At 37.1% G+C, this 15,089-nt stretch overlaps 1 protein-coding gene across 1 annotated transcript in view; it reads right to left on the bottom strand.

Moving 5' to 3' along the window:
- ANXA7 (annexin A7) overlaps positions 1-15,089 on the bottom strand; it is a 1,208,209-nt gene that overhangs the window by 272,332 nt on the left and 920,788 nt on the right. The window contains exons 8-9 of the mRNA XM_044056080.1: positions 14,416-14,529; positions 6,429-6,599 (exon numbers count right to left, since the gene is read on the bottom strand). Of these exons, the coding sequence (XP_043912015.1) occupies positions 6,429-6,599; positions 14,416-14,529 (285 nt within the window). The remainder of the gene's footprint in view (positions 1-6,428; positions 6,600-14,415; positions 14,530-15,089) is intronic.

Below are 15,089 nucleotides of genomic sequence, written 5' to 3'. Positions count from 1 at the left end.
GTGGAAGCTAGTTCCTAAGGTTAGGGATACAGTAGGATATGAATCTATCTTGCCAGTATATCTTACTTATCTTCTGAAGGTTTAGTTCCTTTAAGTGGGTACCACTTGTTCTGCAAAGGAATACGAGGTCAAAGAGGGTTGGATTGTTCATGGCTGAAAAAGCTCGACACAGACCTCCTCAGAGAAGTCTATAAGAGAATGAGTACAGAGTGAGGGCTCCCAGTCTGTCCTGATAACCAAGAGTTTTGAAACTGCTGATCTTTTTAGTTATGAATCTCTGATGTGTCTTGACTTGAGTGACATGTTTACACACATACATGCCAAAAAGTGAATTACATTCAGTGATGGATCTGATGAGATATGTGTTAAAGGGAATTAAGAATTCTCTGAATCTAGTGGAGATGGCTTTGGAAATTAAATGAGACAAGACAAAGTTTTCCAAACTACTGTGGAGACATGAAGGTCAAATGGTAAATGATCAACAAGTGTGCCTAGATGTCTTACACAGTGCCTAATTAGATGGTTATGTAATTCATATGTAAGTGAAAATGTTTTGATTACCAAAATTAACTATTCTACATTTTTCAAGTTTTATTTGAGATCACTGGCCTTGCGCCAGTTGTTAACATGGTTTAATCAGTTTTCCAGCAATTGAGCTTGTGGAAAATCAAATAACACCCAATTTACAGCTGTCTATGACTTAGCTAATCTTTACACAATATTTGCTTTTGTAGTAGGTCTTCTAGTTTAGGATGATTAACACCTGAATGGAAAATGAATCACTGTTAAGAACAAAACTTCTGTCCTCCAAGCTGACAGTCACAGTCTTGAGTTTGGTATGCAGAACACTGTCCTGCTGAGGAGTTAACAAGGGCCACGGAAGAAGCATGTATAATCATGAAGAAAAAGAAAAAAAGATGATCTAGCCATTGAGGAGGAGACTGGAAGAAAGGCATAATGTTTGAATCTATGGGAGTAAGAAGGCATATACTATCAGTCTAAGACTTACAGTTGATTGAAGAAGTGGTTGGCAGGCAGACAGGAACACTTCTGCACAAATAAACCTTGAGAACTCTCTGGCTCTGATTCCCATTTATGAGCCTGTGCTATTTGATAAGAAATTCTGATAGCTGGTTCTGCAGGTCTGAAAGATATACTGCTTGGAGATGTTGATTTTGCCAAATGACTGAATTCCAGAACAGAAGAGTTTCCTTACAAAGTTTCAAATATATGCTGCTCCTCATTTTTTGATATAACACAAAAAACTGTGATGCTTTCTGTATTGACATGAAGGTGACCTGGAAATAGGCTGCCTTGAAAAAAGCATTAAAGTCTTTGTACACTGCTTCCGTATCTTTCAGGCTACCATGCAGATATGTGTCTTGTTACAACCAACTATACTACAGAGAGATATATTGCTGAAGTTGGTTCCCCTAGTACAGTCCACAAAAATCTGTTGTTAGGTGCCTGAGTTTGTGCTGTAGCAAAGAAACAGATTGCTTTGGCTATGCTATCTGAATGAAAGCATTACCTCTTTTTACTGACTGGAAAAGTGGAGACTGCGGTGGTGGTGCTGCGGTAGCGTTGTTGCCTCATAGCAAGACGTTGTCCCGTTCAATTCTCAGCTAGAGCGTCTTCTGTGTGGAGGCATACGTGAATGGGGCATGCCTTTGTTGAAGGTTGTGCGTCAGGGCTGGTAACCCGGTACGTAAAAATCCACTACCAATCATTAGCGGACCGGAGTTCTGCTGTGGCGACCCCTAACCAGGAAAAGCCAAAAGACACAAACTGACTGGGGAAGTGGAACAACGTCTAGGTAAAGTGACAATTCCAGATATTCATATGTCTCCAATGAGGTGTTCTCATATGCAGCCTTACCAAATGGAACTACGACAGGAAAAGATACACACAGCTCAATTCCTGTGGGTACTATCTTGATGCAATGGTCTGAAACCTACAGAAATGCAGCATTAAATATCTCCAACTGTTTCGCTTACAGCAGAGAGAATTTTACAGGTATAGTCTACCAGAATCCCAAGAAAGGACACAAACACAGGATATAGCCATGATTTCTCATAATTACTTATGATTCTTAATGACAAAGATACTGTAGGCTGTGTGTTAAGACTTTTATAAATGTAGGTAAACATCACATAACTATTCCAAGGATTGTAGATGCACCAGAATAGCAGCTACAACTGAAAATTATGATGAATCATTTGAAAAATGAGGTACTGTCTGTGAGATGTCCTTGGTGTTACATGTATTTACACATCCACTATATCAAGTGCTGCCATGTGAAGTCTTTTCCTGTGGATGAACTCCTTTAAATTTCATTATACTGCATTTGTTCTCTATGAAGCTCAGATAAATCTAGCACTGGTTTGGCACTGCAGTCCTTTACTGGGAAACAAAAATAGCCTGGAATAGAAACTGTGTCCTGAGTGGATGGCATGTACTGCACTGCCTTCTTTCTTAGTAACTGATTCACTATCAGCAAAGCTTTGAGGTATCTAAACATTTTGTTTTGTAACCTTTAGCACAATGGCTCAGCAAAAGAAAGTTGAAAGGGTTGTTGCCGAGCTTAGGGAGCCTATAACAAGGAAAGAACAGATCCTCTAGAGGTATTAGAAATATGTTGGAAATGTTATGAAAATCTGCACAAAGCAGAGACATTTGGAAATCAAGAAAAAGTACAAATGGAAATGGTTATGGAAGAATTAACTTAAAGGTAGATGAGGAACAACTACTAACAGTCAAGATAGAAGACTAAATAAAAATGTTGATGTATAACCAATCTACAGGAAAGTCTTCAGGAGCAGATTCCTGTGGGAGTTAGGAAGCTAGGAAGGGAGAAAGTGATAATGATCTGGAAGGTTTTGTTTAACAGTATTTTAAAAGGAGAAGTACCAACATCCTGGAAGAAAGCTGTGGTGGCTGTAATACCTAAAGAGGGTAAAGCTCCATCAGATCCCTCTCCATATAGGCCCATTTAATTCTAACCATGATTATTAAGCGTTTATGTCTATAATGGTTAAAAGGATGGCAAAGGTGATGCCAAAATTGATAGATATGAATCAGTAAGGTTTTGCGGAGGGGAGGCAAATATTTCATAGGAAGTTACTAGTCTATTGGCCCTAAGGCCCTTACAAGCCTAGCCAAGAATTTAGCCCATGTTCCAACAAGTCAGCACCCTATGCCACTGTCCAGCAGGGACATAGGTGGAATCCCAGGGGTGTATTTTCTGTTCCCCATCCAGTTATCCAGGTTGCGCTTAAAAAGATTTAATGAGGTACTTTGCTTTACATGGACAGGGAGTCTATTCCACAAAAGGGGGCATCTCTGGGACACAAATCTGTCCAGGCAACAAGTCCTACTGATGTCACAGACCAGGTTGAGGTCTTGCGTTCAGGTTACTAGAGTGAAGCTTGACTTGGGGATATGCAGCAAGAACACTAATAGAACAAAGATGATCTTGAAAGAAGCAGAATGTAAGAAAATATGATGGCTGGTGGGTTTTGAAGAAGTGAAGGCATTCAACAGAGTAAGCAGATTTCATGAGTATGGCAAGGGAAGCATTTGCAGTCCCTGACAAAATACTAAGGTCAATTCAGAGGATAAATGAGGGATCAGAATTTAAATTTAAAGTGGTGGAGGTCTTCTCTAAGTTCTGTTTGAAAAGAGGAACCAGACAGGGGTGTCCTTTTTCCCCTTTGTTATCTGCATATTTAGAACCACTGGCAAAGAAAGTAAGGGACTCAGAAATTCAAGGACATAATTGGTGCGGTAATCAAGATAAGTAGGTTTTATTTACAGATGATATTATTTTGTACCTGATAAAACCAGAAAAGGACATTTCAGTGCTGTGGAACATTATGAGACAGTTTCAAGTCTTTTTGGGATACAAAATTAATGAAAATAAAACAAAGACAATAGCTGTAAAACTATGTACCCACACACAAATTGGTTCAGTGATACCGATATTTATGGGGACATGATAAAATGAAGTACTTATGAATATAGGTTAAAAAGAATTCTGTTATGGCTAAGTATATGTGGGAAGAGACTAAACAAAAGACAATACAAAAACTGACAAACTGTAAGCTCTATTTTATGAATATGGATAGCAAGATACAAGTAGTGCAAATGTTTTAGCTCCTTTAATTTTATACATAGGTCAAGGTTATTTTTATCAACCAGAGGACAAATTGTGGACAGTAATTAATAGAGAGTTAAAGGATTTTATCTGGAAGGGGAAGAGGGCAAGATTCAAGTGGGATAAGGTGATCCTTCCAACAGAACAAGTGGTTAGGGATTACCTGATTTGAAGGGGTATTTCAGAGCTACACAGTCAAGGCTCCTATACAGAGAACAGGAAGAAATGCATAATTCCAAGTAGAAAGTAATGATGATGAAAACAGGGTGAAAGGTCAATAAATAAAGAGAGACTGGGATTTTGGATGCAAATCCTTAAGGAGAATAACAATAACCATACAGAATATTATATTCATAAAGTAGCAGAAAGTATTCTAAGAACTAAGCCAACATGGAAATGGAAAAAGAAAATTCTGCAAGAGGGGGCTGGAATTGTTTGGAGAAAAACTGGCAAAGGAACCAAGGTACTGGGAGCAAACAATTAGAGAAAGAAAGGTAAACAGAATGGGAAGAGGCCAATAATTCATTTGTACTGCAGGCTACAGACTGTCTTCCCTATGAAGGACTGATTGATATCAGAGTACAGGTAAAGAGAAAGGAATAGGGTGCTCCTAAGTGAAAGACCAGCAAAGTAGAATCTAGAATAGAAGCTGCTGTTAAAAAGGATAATTATAGGGCATATAAAACTACAAGAATCACTAAGAAGAGATTAGAAAGGATTGGTAATAGAGATTGGACAAGCAATTCACAAAAACAATGGGAAGATATATGCAAGGCTCCCAAACATGCAAAAAAGTATAGAAGATTTAGGATCTTTGCCTGGAAGTGTTTGCATAGGTACTTTTATACTCCAGACTCCAAAGAAATTTTCCTCAGGTAGACAACGTTGGAAGTGTGGTGGGGAAGAAAGGTAATTGGGAATCTATTTGTTTTCATTTTTCAGGCTTTTCAGATATTTGCATTTTTTATTCCTTACAATCACACACACTGTTTCTCTCTGGCATTTTTATTCTTTAATAAACACTTTCCAAAAGACCTTAAATATTTGCAGTTTAACAAGGATGTTTTATTTTTATAGTCTTGTTTAACTTTATACAATTGCTACAAGAGTGAAGTTCATGCTTAAATCCTAAGACCAAACACTGGAAGTGATAAATCTTTAGGTGCAGTTTGACTAACATAAGCACACAGTTGATGGACTTGCAGGGAAAAGGTACAAGCGTCTGTGCAATGTCTGCATGTCTTCCCTGTGTTTGTGTGACTTTTCACCAGGTGCTCTGGTTTCCTCCCACATTCCAAAGACATGCAGTAAGTTGACTGGACACTCTAAAAGGGCCGTAGTGTGGGTGTGCATGTGTGTGTGTGTATGTATATGTGGTATGGATGAATAACTGTTGCAAGGCTAGCTATCCAGCAATGTGAACATTGGCTCTATATGATTGTCACTATAGAAGTGACACCTCAACCCCATGTGCAAAAATAGGAAAAAGATGTTGTAGATGGATGGATGTAGCTTTTCATCCTTATTTCTAGATTACTTGTTTTAATTTTTCAAGAATTATCATTGAAAATAATAAAAATAAATACAAGCATCAATAGGCAATAAGCCAACCACAAACTCGAAATATCTCGAAACACTAAAGGTCCAGCAGCACTCAGATGGCAAGAATCAGAAAGCAGGACACTGCTTTGTATACAAGGCAGTCACTTACACCATCTGAAAACATAACCTTCACATGTATGGGACCAATGATGGCCCTCACAGTGAAATACAGCTTGAAAAATCCAGCTAGAACAGAGGAATAAGAGGACTGTCACAATGACATTCCTAGAAGGCTGGCAATATCCACAGTTAAAGGCTCAAAATGTACTGTATATGATTTGCACTGCTGTTTGTCCTAACCTGGGCGAAAGTAATTTAAGATTATTTCTATCACTTTTACAATACACCTGTTTATGTAGTGTATATTTTTGCTACTTTTAACTACACAGTCTGTATTTAATTTTTATCAAAGAAAATGGTCTTTACATTGATTTGCTTACATAACCATTAAAAATAAATAGCAAGTTCACTTAATGTACTTAAAGGCACTACTCTGCATGCTCACCTTTAAAACTATGAGATTTCACTTGATTTATCATACTGTATTGCTTTCTCTTAATTATTGCGCAGATTTTTTACACCTAAAAGAATTAGTCAAGGTAAATCATATGTTATAATGCATAATGATAAACTTTACAATGCAGTTAAAAATGAGATTTAATTTACTAACCTGGCACATAGACACAAGCAATCTCTCGAAGTTTCCACTGGTGTCTTTCTTGATGTCTTTCTCCAGTTCTCTTCCATACTCCTGGCGATAGGAAACCACAATGTCCTTGATCTGCTGGTTGCTTCTAGTACAGAGGACCTCAATCAGGGTATCCTCTTGTGTACCAACTCCCTGTTTGCCAAAAAAAAAAAAACAATATTAATAATAATCGAATGGCACAGAAACAGTTGCTAATACCAATATGAGTACAAAGTTGATTAATGAGAAGGCAAGCTACAGTTTGTGACCATATAAATACTTCCTTCAAGTTTGAACTCATGCTGCTATTCTGGAGTCCTCATACTTGGAAACTACAAGGAGCATGTTGTGATGGTACCTTCTTTGTTCAGACAACTTTTAGATGTGTAATATTTCATTTTATTCAATTACGAAAAAAATTACTGTTTGTGCCCCCCCCCCCCCAAAGAAATTGTTTTTGCAGGGGACAAGCTCCTATTTACTACTCTTACATATATATATACATTTCTATAGTCACACCGCATTGAAGGAAACTCCCCCACATTCATTTTTGTGACAGTATGGATTGTGACAATTCTGGAAGCTCATCTTCCTGGAAACAATGTATCTGTCTTGTACAAGTGCCTGAGGTTTTCTATGTACTCCTTTCTACCTCCTGTATAAACAAAATGAGGATCTTAATTCGGCTAATTCATCAACTATTTCAACTCCAGGCTACACATTTTCCCACTGAATTTGTAGCCTAACATTATCTCCAGCTACCAGATCTGTAAACCTTTTATTATCATAAAACCATTCTGGACTACTGTTGATTTTCTCCAGCAACATCTTTACTTTGTACAGACGTTTTCAGGCATAAGTAAAGTAGGTGTTTTTATTACCATTAAGCTTATTAGTTAATATTTCACATTCTGGATGTAAACATTTCTGGCCAATAACATTTATATATATCTTATTCTTCTTTTGCAAATTACACATTCCAAATCCTATTCTTGTATCTTCTCAAGCAGTCTTCTTAGCTGACTGGAAAATTGTTAATTGATCAGCTTTGAACATTAAGCCTTGGACACGGCTAAAGCCTTCCTTGAAAGAACTATAGGACACAACTACCTTACCAAAGATTTTAGCTCAGGCCACCCTTTCACTATAATATCATTCAATTACTGCATTTTAGAAGTCAGTGTAACTGCATCTATGAAATTCTTTTATTTTTTCTTCCCTTAATGTTCTACTTTTTAATTGAATTTGTAAAACAATTCAATAAACACAACATTAACAAAAAAAAGCAAGTTCATAATGACATGCTCATCTACACAGAATAGATGGGAAAATAAGCAATTAAAAGAAAGGCATTAAGGTATAAAACATACCAAAGAAAATATGTTAACTCCACACACAAACACTCCAACTAAATATATCTAGTATTAACTATAATGCAACAATATTAATAAAATATGCTTCACAATTTTTAAAAGAGAGTGCTATCACAAATAATGTTGATACATATTTTTACTCCAAGATGCCTGAATTATAAAAATGTAATTAACTGGAAGAAATTATGGCAAAAAGAAAACTATGCAATCTATATACAAAATAATCTGTACTTTTTTGTTAATGGGGCAGCAGTCGTGGCCAAACAAAAATGTTGCTGCGAAATGTAGCCTGAAATAGTGCTACAGTTCAGATGCATCAATGCATACTTCAGTCATAGGTTCACTGGTAAGCATACCTCTCAGTCTGACTTACATCAAGAAATCTGGACAGTCAAAAATAACGGGGGACAAAAGGCCGAAAATAGGGACTTTTTTTTAAATATTGCTGTTGCAGAGTTAACAGGTTTTGCATTAGCATAAATGTTATGAAGGGCCTGAAGTCAAACTGAAATGTCCATCATTATTTTCTGATTGCATACCTCAGTGATTTCCTAGAGTTGCCAGAAAAGCAAAATTTTTTGTTTGTCTTTCGAAAGTCAGACATTAAGGGAACTTTTCTGTGGAAGGGAAAGCAAAGTGTCGGATAACAGTTTGGAAATGGTACCTTTAGCTTCAGGTCGGAAATAAGTGTAGAATAAATGTAGGGAGACAGAGCAATCCACTTTGACCCTCTAGTTGGTAGTTATGTTAATGCATTTTGGTATTATTTTTAAGGTACTTTTGTCGGGGTGCCCCACTTTCTCGGTGGAATAGTCTGCAGCACATGTCACCAGCATTTCTCATGCCCACATCATAAACAAAAAGTTCATCTGTGTATTTAAGCAAAAATACTGCTAGCCTTAAATTCTCAAACAGTTTAGGTGCCGAAATTTTGTGTCGGAAGTGGTACCGTAATGACTTTTAGCACGGCAGTGGTTAGAGTGACTTATTTTGTTACTCTACTGTGTGCAAGTCCCATGCTATCATTGGCGCGCTTGCATTTTGCCTGCTGCCCCATTACTGGAAAAGTACGAAATAATCTAAACATAAATACTAAGTATTGTGCAATACATCAGTAAAACAGTTGCTTAACAGTGAATGTTTTAAAAGACAATATATCACAATAAAGAGATGAATTCTTTACTTCACCAAAATTCCTGCATTATATTTATCTAAAAGTTGTCTTAACTTTGGTCAAAATTCAAGATAATTCCTCTCACTTTTAGAACGCATTATTATTACATTTACTTTAATAATTGTATTTTTTTACTTATTTATGCATTTGTTGACTGGAGTACAGTACTGATCCAAGTGGATATTTTCAGGCCATTTCTCACACAGTAATAACAAAATTAAATAAATCCAGCAAACAGAATGTCTCAGATTTTTCTCCATTTTTTTTTTTTTTGTTGTAACAGTTAGACAATGAGATGCAGTTAGAAGGGAAATAATGAAAGCATTAAATAAGACCAAAAATTATGCCAATTCAAAACTATCTGACCAGAAAGACTGAGCAAAGGTATGGAAGCCCTGCCAGGAATTAAACTGTGCATGAAGAGAGGATATGATCCCAATTGGCTTTTAACGGTGTTATGTTTCTCCGACATGTATTACATTTAAACATTTAACTGATTTTACTCAAACTTTTAAATAAATACCCCCCATAATAAGGATGATACAAGTCCAAGCAGGGATCCCAAAATAGCTTGTTTGAGTATATGATTTAGTACTGGGAAATAATTTATCATGTAATTCCAATCAGAATCAGAGATTGCAGTCTTTTGATCTAGCAGTAGTTTGTAAAGAAGTGATTAATAAGACTACTGTTGTCATTATATAATATTAGCTTTAAAAAATAATGTCTGAGACAATTACTTTTCAATGTGTACTGAAGAGTACCACAAATACAAGTCTAGGGACCTGAATTTTGTCTGTGACTTAACCACAACATGCAAGAGAGTCTGTCCCAGAGACTGCCTCTCCTATTGAATAGGCATTCCCATCAATTTGAAGCTGAGTTTGTTTATTACCCAGTTTAAGTACAGCCTAGACCAATGGATGGGGGAATAGGAAATTTACACTGGACCTGGCACCCATGTCCCTTATGGACAGAGGTAGCTTAAAATATAAATGCCTGTCCCTCAATGTCCTATTTGGATATAGGACATCATTATTCTTTCCAGAAAACTTGGGTAGGCTTAGAAAGGACCCCCCCCTCCACAAGTCATTAGCCTGGTAATCTATGAATGTATTGAAATGAACCTCAATCATTAAGCAAATTCTAACTTGCTGGATACCCAAACAGTCATCTTGTGTTAAATATATTTAAAACATGGGTTGTGGCGTTTAGATCATGAGACATTTTCCAGTGAGCTACAATGTTGAAACCAGAAGCCTGCAGCACTGCTTCACTGTAGATTGGTATGGACAAATAACACAATCAATACGCCATTAAAATGCCAACAAGAAACATGGCACTTCGCAACGATCCCTACAGACAGCTACCTAGCAGTATTCTAACAACAGAGACAGCCTCGCTAGAAGTGTTATCATTACGATGTAAACAAACCTACATTTAATTTTAAATTGGTGTTATAAGTTGTCAGGTGACTTTTGAATTTAACTGATTATTACATGAGATTTTGTTCTAACTCTCATTTTTCAGCTTTATGTACAGTGGTTTTTTCCTGTTCATCTTTAAACTCCATCAACTCTGCACACTTCCAAAAAACATGCACTCAGCTTCCACTCTCATTCTTCCCTACACCAACAACAGTTACTCTGAACCTGAGTGGAGATCCTTTGCAATCTACTCAGGGTATATAAATATCTGAAACTATTTTGATTTTTGTCACATACTTGAAAGCCCCACAATCGTTCATAATTTTTCCTACTGCTGTCTGAGCGCCTAAGACTGAATTTTATAATTACCATATATAATTCTATATGCCCTATTAATTATCCCCTTTTTATAGACCAATCATAGGTAGGTACTAGGCTATTGGCCCTGGGGCCTATATAAGCCTAGCTAAAAAGGTACCCTGGCTTTCGCCACCCAAGAAAATTATTTTCCTGTGCCCCTGTCGAGCAGAGCCACAGAGGTGATCCCACTCCATACTTAGTTCTATCAAACAGTTCACTATGGCAGCCACTCACATGTCACTATTTTCTTCTCCTCCATCTATATTCTTATTATTGCCTAACACAGGAGCCTATCCCTGTCACGTAATCCAAACTGGTCTTTTGCCTCCATCCTACTCTCTTAGTTTCCTCCCAGGTAATTTGCTCCTAATACCGATATTTTTTAGCCAACGTTCTCCATTTACTTACTACTATTTTTTTTTGCCTACTCTCTATTCCTTTATTTTGGAACCTTGTCATCAAAAAACTCCTTATTCCACCCCCTAATTAGGTTATGTTTCAGTATCCTGTCCACCACTTTATATACATAATGTTCTACATAATTGCTTTTGTGTTCCTGGTCTGAAAACACAAAAGATCAAGGCTAGTAGTTAACTAGCTACTTCCTGTGACGGTGGAGCAGGTTTTGATTTCCACAGCCTTCATTGCCTATTGAAACCTTGAGCAAGTCACTTAACCAGACATTGCTTTGGGGCAAATGGGAATTTGGACTAGGCTCCTTAATGGTGTCTCCTGCTCTGCATGCCTAGTGAGAACCTATTCTCTCCAACAGCTACTTATAGGCAATCTCTCATTATCTTTGGTAGCCCCCTCCTTGCCTCATCATCATACCTTTCCATTTCAGTTTATACTTCCCTACTTGTAGTATATACACTAACCTTCACTGCATAGCTTTAAGGTACCCCTTCAAATATGGTAAATATGTCCCTTTGCTCTATCCCAAAGATAATTTTATCCCACTTAACCCTAGGCCTTTTTTCCCCCAAATAAAATTCTTAAGTTGGTTACTTATTATTTGGCATGATCTTGTTGAAAGAAATACACCTGCCCAAACTATAAAATCAAGGTAACGAAAAACATTTTCACTGTCTGTACCTTACTATACACAAATGAAAACTTCTACTCCCTCACCTTTTGCATTATTTTTTGCTTAGTTTCCTTTCACATTTGCTTTGCTATTTCTAATGTCTCTACTAAGCCATACTACTAGGAACTTAATTTCTTCATACCACCAAACATATTGTAATTGTTGCATTAATTCTTGTGTGGGCATGCAGTTTACATACATGAATTTTGCTTTACTTACATTTACTTTATATCCTAAACACGTGTGTAATGATCTAAAACATTCCACAATACAGTGACATACTGTTCTGGATTTGTCAAATACATTACATAATCTGCAAACAATGCTTTTCTTTCCCATCTCCTATTCCACTCATAGCCTTAGATATCTGCACCTCTTATTTTCTTGCTAATGGCTGTACAGATGTAGTGCAAATAATAATGGAGAAAGAATACATCTCTGCTTTGTCCATCTACAAACAGATTCATCAGACAACCCCCCCCCATTCACCCTCTTTTCTGACTCTGTATGTCTTCGTCATTAATTCAATCACTTCTAATAGGAAATGACACTTCAGTCATTTCCCTATAGATATATTCCCAACTGGGTCTATATTATGTAATCGAAGGATGTGTTCGCTGAACACGTCTTCATAGACAAATATTGAACCCTGTAATTGCCGAACAGCCACATCAGCGACTTTTTTCCCCAGGGGAAAAAAGCGCTTGGCCGTCATCGGGGATTTACCCTTTCCCCCACTGTAATGCAATCTCAGAGTTGGTATATTTAGTTAGGGGGGGGTGTGGGGGATACAGCCCCCCACTACATGGGGTTTGAATTTTGGTTGCTGTTCCTTAGGCAAAGAGCATTTTCCCCCTGGGGAAAAAGTTGCTGATGTGGCCGTTCGGAGATTACAGGGTTCGATATTTATGTGTTGATGAGGACGTGTTCACTGAACACGTCTTTCGACTACATAATATAGACCCTCCCAACTTACCCTATCAAAAGCTTTCACTGCAGCCAGTATTACCAGTAGTACTGTTATTTTTTGTCTTCTGCATCCTTCTGAATCACCAGACTTCTGCTAATGTTGTTAGATGTCTACCTCCCCTTTACAAATCCATACTAATCTAGGTCTATCTCTTTTGGCAAAACACTTGCTAACCTCTTAGGTAATCTAGACATACTTTGTAATTATGACTTAATACTGAAACTGGTCTATACAAGGCAGGATCTGCATGATTTTTTCCGTTTTCAGTTAAAACTATCACCACTGCTTTCTTCAAGAATGCAGGTATCTCTTCCCCTTTCAAGAAACTATTAAATAATTTCTTATCCTAATTAGGGTCTTTCCCCTCATCTTCCAGATTTTTGTGTGTATACTACTACCAGACCCTGGTGACTTATCTGTGGCCTAACTGCCCATCACCATTTTTATTCATCCTCTATATGTACATTTAACTGTTCAACCTCAAACTCCTCCACCTTTAACAAGTCAAAGTTTACCATGAAATTATCCAACAAAATCTCATTCTGATCATCCCATTCACCTGTTTGTGTTTGTAAATCCTTCAGGTTTTTTTTTTTGCATTTTCCTGGTCTTAGGATTGTTCACCTTTACTATTACTCTTTCCATTTTCTGCTTCCTCAACTTCTGCTCTACATTTTTATGCTCTAGGGTTACTATCGTATAATGGTTGTCAAAGTGCTAATTTTCCATGCTCATGCATGTTTTCCAAATATTTTTGATACTCTCCCTGGCACCTGTCAATTGCTCCCCTTCCTCATCACTGAGGTTCTCTAACTTATTATGCAGTACTTTAACTCTCACCAAACACTTATAACATTTTGTATTACCAGTTCCTCATCTTTCTCTTTTCCTTTACTTCAACCATAGCTCTAAAGTCACTTTTCACTGCTTCCCAGTCATGAGGAAACTTTTCTAACCCATTTCCATCTGCTCTCTCTGACAACTCCTTGAGTGACCCATCCATGCAGTTTACAAAGCAAATTGGGAAATGGTAGTAGGTTGCCAGATATTTATTCTGTAACACGTAAGTATGCACCGACATTTATGGATAATTTAGGAGCCTTGATCCACCTACTGCATGTCTTTGGAATGTGGGAAGAAAATGGAAGGCCTAGAGAAAATCCATGTGAACACAAGGGACAGACATACATACTCATCAAGGTAATTCTATTTCCAGACTATTAGATCTTCACTGCCACAAATCTTCCATGTCCATTCCTTTTTCCTCCTCTACTGTGAAAAGGAACCTCTCTCCCAATTAACACCACCACCACTTTCTTCCTCTACCTCTCGTATTCAGTTGAGTAACTACCCCTCTGAATATCTTCTATATCAAGTTTACAAGTTCAGACCTATCTAAATGCATCTCCTACAACACTGATAAGTGCACCTTACTCCTCTGTATGTAAGATAACGTCTTTTCTCCACACCTACAAGACCAATAAAACAAAGAGCAGTGAAACTTTATAAGATGCAGTCAACAAGTACACTATACAAATATGTAACAACACTTATAAAGAAAAAGTCATTTTAATATACCTGAATTGCATTCCTTAGGCTATGAGCATCAAACTGTGTTGGGGTCATGAAGAGGGCCAATACAAGATCTTCCATGTGTCCACTTAGTTCCGACTTTAGGTCTTTTATCAAATCCTGTAAATACATTTACATAAAATTATTCAAACATAGCAGTTGGCAATTTACCATCATCCTCTTTGCTACTTCACTAATAGGGAATTACATGGAATATATCCTTAAACTCCTATGCTCACATGTACAAAAACTTACTGTGACAATTTTGCCAGCACTGTTCAAAGAGTTATATGTCAGTCAGGTCAGCACATTTTACCTTATTTTACAAAAATACCTTTTGTTCTGATAGTTGTCAGATAAGTAATGCTATCATTGTCTTTTCAATCATGCAAACTCATGCATTCACACACAGCCAGAAAAACTCATACAGCTTTGCAATAAGATACACACATTCATCGAATATTACTTAGAAATTTCTAAAAGTATAACATATGAAATATTCTAGTAAAACAAATGTGAAACTACTATTTATTAGCAAAAAAAGTTAAGATACAAACAAAAAATCCTTCAAAATTACAAAACCATAAAAACAATCAACAAAAATCACAGCGGACATTTGCTAAGTGTAATAATGTCGACTAGCCTGGCATTATGAGGAAATAATGCACTTCCAGGAATAG

This window comes from Protopterus annectens, chromosome 14.part0, assembly GCF_019279795.1.
Source record: "Protopterus annectens isolate FY-2018-M chromosome 14.part0, PAN1.0, whole genome shotgun sequence".
NCBI lineage: Eukaryota > Metazoa > Chordata > Ceratodontiformes > Protopteridae > Protopterus > Protopterus annectens.
The sequence above is the reverse complement of the archived record's forward strand: the minus strand, read 5'-3'. Positions and strand labels throughout refer to the sequence as shown.